At 42.5% G+C, this 5,000-nt stretch overlaps 1 protein-coding gene across 1 annotated transcript in view; it reads left to right on the top strand.

The window, feature by feature from the left end:
* Nucleotides 1–5,000, top strand: part of VGlut (Vesicular glutamate transporter) — a 118,030-nt gene that overhangs the window by 69,780 nt on the left and 43,250 nt on the right. Inside the window, exons 3-7 of the mRNA XM_076174398.1 lie at nucleotides 1,008–1,182; nucleotides 2,854–2,972; nucleotides 3,253–3,420; nucleotides 3,776–3,892; nucleotides 4,918–5,000. The exon at nucleotides 4,918–5,000 is cut by the window's right edge and continues 44 nt beyond it. Of these exons, the coding sequence (XP_076030513.1) occupies nucleotides 1,008–1,182; nucleotides 2,854–2,972; nucleotides 3,253–3,420; nucleotides 3,776–3,892; nucleotides 4,918–5,000 (662 nt within the window). The remainder of the gene's footprint in view (nucleotides 1–1,007; nucleotides 1,183–2,853; nucleotides 2,973–3,252; nucleotides 3,421–3,775; nucleotides 3,893–4,917) is intronic.

The following is a 5,000-nucleotide window of genomic DNA, read 5'->3' as shown; positions in this document are numbered from 1 at the left end:
TGGTCTTTGCATCATGTGTTGGACTCGTGATCGACAGCTGTTTCCCTCCCGGAAGAGAGCTCAGAGCTCGTATGACCGATCTATGGGTAATTCTGTGACCGTACACGCACACCCAACTCCACACCCACGAGAGTTGGAGTAACGACTCGAAACGCAGCGATACTGCAATTATTTCAGCCCTGGGCAGGATTCGAACCCGGACCGCCGTAGTGACAGTCGGGTACTCTACCAACCGCGCTACCGAGTGTGGTGTGTGTGTGTGTGTGTGTGTGTGTGTGTGTGTGTGTGTGTGTGTGTGTGTGTGTGTGTGTGTGTGTGTGTGTGTGTGTGTGTGTGTGTGTGTGTGTGTGTGTGTGTGTGTGTGTGTGTGTGTGTGTGTGTGTGTGTGTGTGTGTGTGTGTGTGTGTGTGCGTTTGTGTGTGTGTGCGCTCTTAAAAGCATGAATAAATAAATCAAATGGGAGCTAATCGCAATCGCCCTTCCTCCTCTCCATTGCAATAATTGCCGTTGCATTGGTTTTGTTGATTTTGCACGCAATGCTGATTGTGCCGGCTCTGTCATCCAACTGTGTCTGCAGCCCTTATGCTGTGCCATGTTCAAGTATTTCATTGCCAATGCTGACTATGCTGCTTCTATCTGTGCATCACCTCTAGTAGTAATACATTTTAGCATAAATAAATTCGTATACAAGGGAAATGCTTACAGACGTATGCATATGCATATACAATATACATGGTATTTCACATAGTACGTATACATATACATCTACTGTACATATACACACACATATGATATATATATATATATATATATATATATATATATATATATATAGTTATACATACACATTTATATAGTTATACATACACATAAAGGTTATATAAACATATATACATAAACACTAACGTTGCCATGAACAGGATCCCATCAATCAGTGAATACATATACACATTACCTCATGTTACTCACATCATCTCATATCCCCTCCCTTTCCCTGTCCCCTAAAGGGCGTCACGTATCCAGCGTGCCACGGTATCTGGAGGAACTGGGCGCCGCCCCTAGAGAGGTCCCGGCTGGCTACCATGGCCTTCTGCGGGAGCTACGCGGGCGCTGTCTTGGGCATGCCGCTCTCAGCCTACCTGACGAGTGGCGTGGATTGGCCCGCCCCTTTCTACTTCTACGGTAAGGGAGGACCCTGCGTGCTTGCCTCCTTCTTCAGGAAGGGAGCTTATGTCATATGTCCAGGAAGTTTTCTTCTTCTTCTCATTCTTCTTCTTCTTCTTCTTCTTCTTCTTCTTCTTCTTCTTCTTCTTCTTCTTCTTCTTCTTCTTCTTCTTCTTCTTCTTCTTCTTCTTCCTCTTCTTCTTCTTCTACTTCTTCTTCTTTCTCTTCTTCTACTTCTTCCTTTTCTTCTTCCTCTTCTTCTTCATCCACTACTACTACTTCTTCTTCCTCTTCTCCTTCTTTGTCTTTTTCTTTGTCTTTTTCTTTTTCTTCTTTCTTCTCTTTCTTCGTCTTCGTCGTTTTCTTCTTCTTTTTCTTCACATCAATTTCTTAAAGTGTTGAGACTGCGACAGAAGGAAACCCTTAGAAATACAATTGTGTTTCCTTCAAGTACAGCTCGTTGAAGTATTTCATTGGTACTGATTTATATAAAAAAAAATACAGGGTGAAGGACTGATATAACAGAAAGACACCAACAATCATAAAAAACATTTTAAAAGAATTGAGATTTAGTAGATTGATTTATTAAGACAATCATATTTTCAGAAACACACTTGTTTTTCGTTCAAGCTAAAAAATAATAATGATAATATTGGACTAAAATTCAACCTTTGAATTAGACGATTCATAATATTGATCACAGAATGTTGTTAAAAAATTACCTTACAAGTTTGACTACAGAGTTAATGTATTAACTGATTAAGAACATTAATATGGTAGTCATATTGTTAGTATTTTTGATATACTACCGTTATCGTCAATATTATAGTAATAGTATTGTTAGTTTTTTTATAATCGTGTTATTGTCAATACTTTCATTATAGTAGTGATATTTTTATTTGTATATTTTTTTATTATAGTATACTTGTATCTAAAACCTCGCTGGGCGAGTGGGTTGGGGCGTCGTTACTTACGGCGAAGGTCAAGTGGATGACGGTTCGAACCCTGCCACCGGCGAAGTTGAACCAAGTGCATGGTTCATTATATTTCATGCTACAAAGTCCTCTGTCAAGGGCACCCTCCTAGCCCCTTGATAGAGGGAGTTTGTGACATTAAACCGTATCATCATTAGTATTATCGACAACTACAACTTCTCATATGCATTGGATATAAACCAAATATTACAATGTTTTCCGTAACATCTTTAGTAATCAAACGATATTGTCAATATTATCGGAAATGTTTGAACTAATTTGATTAAACATTCATTGTGTGAAGACCCTAAGGACACATTTACTAAACAATAAAATAATGGAAACCTCCTCTCTCCCTTCCTCCCTGACTCCTTCCTACCTTCCTCCCTCCCTTCATACCTCCCTCCCTTCCGTCATCCCTCCCTCCCTTCCTCCCCTCCCTTCCTCCCCTCCCTTCCTCATTCCCCTGTCCCTGCCTCCCTTACTCCCTTGTTTCCTCCCTCCCTCTCTCCCTCTCTCTCTCCCTCCCTCTCTCCCCATCCCCCTCTCTTCCCCCACCACCCCTCCTTCCTTTTTCCTCTGCCCCCTTCCTCCCTCCCTCCCTTCTCCCTTCTTCCTTCTTCCTCCCTCACTTCTTCCCTCCCTCCCTCCTTCCTCCCACCTCCCTTCATCCCTACCACTCCTTCTTCGTCATTCCTCTGTCGCTGTTCCCCAGGCTGCTGTGGAATTATCTGGTACTTCTTCTGGTACTGGCTGGCCTTCGAGAAACCTGCGCTCCATCCAACAATCACTGACAAGGAGAGGGTCTACATCGAAGAATCTTTAGGCAAACAGGTCCTGTCTTTCATGTTTTATGTATATGTGTACGATATATGTGTACGTTTTATGTATATGAGTACAGTATGAATATGTATAGGTATATTATAAGTGTATGTATATATATTTTGCACATATACACGTATATGGATATGGATATGTATAATTTTAATCAAATATTTTTAATTCTAATTTATTACATTATTATTAACTTCACCTTTAACCCCCTCTTGGGGTGTCATTCCCATCTTCATGGACTCTTACATAAACCTGAAGTCCACTTTCCATTCCACTGCAGGAACTGCAACTGCCCACGTTCTCTTCCACTCCGTGGCGGTCTTTCCTCACCTCGATGCCTGTGTGGGCCATCATCGTAGCAAACATTGCTCGATCTTGGACGTTTTACCTTCTCATCATCTCGCAGCCCACCTACTTCAAACAGGTCTTCAACTATGAAATATCAAAGGTGGGTCTTTTGTATGTGTGTGTGTGTGTGTGTGTGTGTGTGTGTGTGTGTGTGTGTGTGTGTGTGTGTGTGTGTGTGTGTGTGTGTGTGTGTGTGTGTGTGTGTGTGTGGGTGTCTGAATGTGTGTGTGTGTGTGTGTGTGTACACGTGTGGGTGTGCGCACGTGTATGTGTGAGTGTGTACGTGTGTACATGTGTTTGTATACTTAGTTGTGAATCTTCTATCATAAAAAAAATTCACAGTATCTCAAAGTGTAACATACAACCCCCCGTCCACCAATCTTCACGAAGGACCCTATTGACCTTTGTTCTTTTACTAAGTATATCTTAATGCTTCTCAATCCCCGTTCCCTCAGAGTGGCACTATCTCGGCACTGCCTCATCTTGTCATGGCCATCGTGGTTCCCTTCGGCGGTCAACTCGCTGACTACTTCCGTAAAAACAAGATCTTGTCGACCACCACCGTGCGTAAGGTAGGTCTTCCTTCTACCTCCTGCTGGGTGCCAATGGTGCTGTTGACCTATGACCTCGACTGCCCCTGACACTTTTGATCTCGTCTGCCTCTGGCAATGTTGACCTCGACTGCCTCTGGCACTGCTGACCTAGGCTGCCTCTGACAATGTTGACCTCGAATGCCTCGGACACTGTTGACCTCGGCTGCCTGTGACACTATTGAACTCGGCTACCTTAGTCAATGTTGACCTCGGCCATCCCCTGTGTAACTGTTAATATATAAACATTATTAATTTTTATCCCTTTTTTAATGTTTTTTTATGTAATCTTTGACTCCTTGATTCACTTTAACATCGCGATGATACAGCACAAGCGTTGTTGTTGTTGTTATTGCTAATCCTTATACTGTCTGGCCGAAGAATCTTGTCTCCCTGGGGAATGCCATGTTTTCCCCATAAATCCCTCATAGTGTATTTGTGCGTGATTGTGTACAATACAGTCTTCAATAATATGTTATATGGGGTGAAGTGCTACATCCTGGGCAGTTGTCTTCAATGCTGTCATCCACCGTTATATCTGCCATCGAGGTAAGAATTAACAAAATGTGCATATTAACACAAGGAAAATAATTAGGAAAAGATATAGAAATTATTACACAATAAAATCTTAGAATATAAAAAAAGTTATTCAGCGCATGAGTGAAAGAAATTTCTCTCCAGGTCAAAGTCAAGAGTACGTGGGTGGATTATAGTCTTTTCTCTCTACATATAATTTACCGTCATGGACTTGGATAACGTGCTGGAATTTTTGTCGACAGCTATCACCTTGCTAGATGAGAGCACAGACCTCGCGTACTTCAATGAGTGATGTAATGACCGTACACACACCTCAAGGGAGGACAGTAACGGCCTGCATGATTAGTTTACTATGTCACGCTTTGATCGTGGGTGGGGCGCAAACTCGGTACCACAGCTTGGTAGGGAGCGACGCTAACTACTGCAGTACACTGTAAGTGACTCTTGATTTCTTCTGGCTCTTCCTGCAGCTGTTCAACTGTGGTGGGTTTGGGATGGAGGCTCTTTTCCTACTGTTCGTTGGCTTTGCTCGGACCACAAGCGTCGCTATACC

This window comes from Oratosquilla oratoria, chromosome 35 (assembly GCF_046742065.1).
Source record: "Oratosquilla oratoria isolate Oo_2021 chromosome 35, ASM4674206v1, whole genome shotgun sequence".
Taxonomy (NCBI): domain Eukaryota; kingdom Metazoa; phylum Arthropoda; class Malacostraca; order Stomatopoda; family Squillidae; genus Oratosquilla; species Oratosquilla oratoria.
The sequence above is the reverse complement of the archived record's forward strand: the minus strand, read 5'-3'. Positions and strand labels throughout refer to the sequence as shown.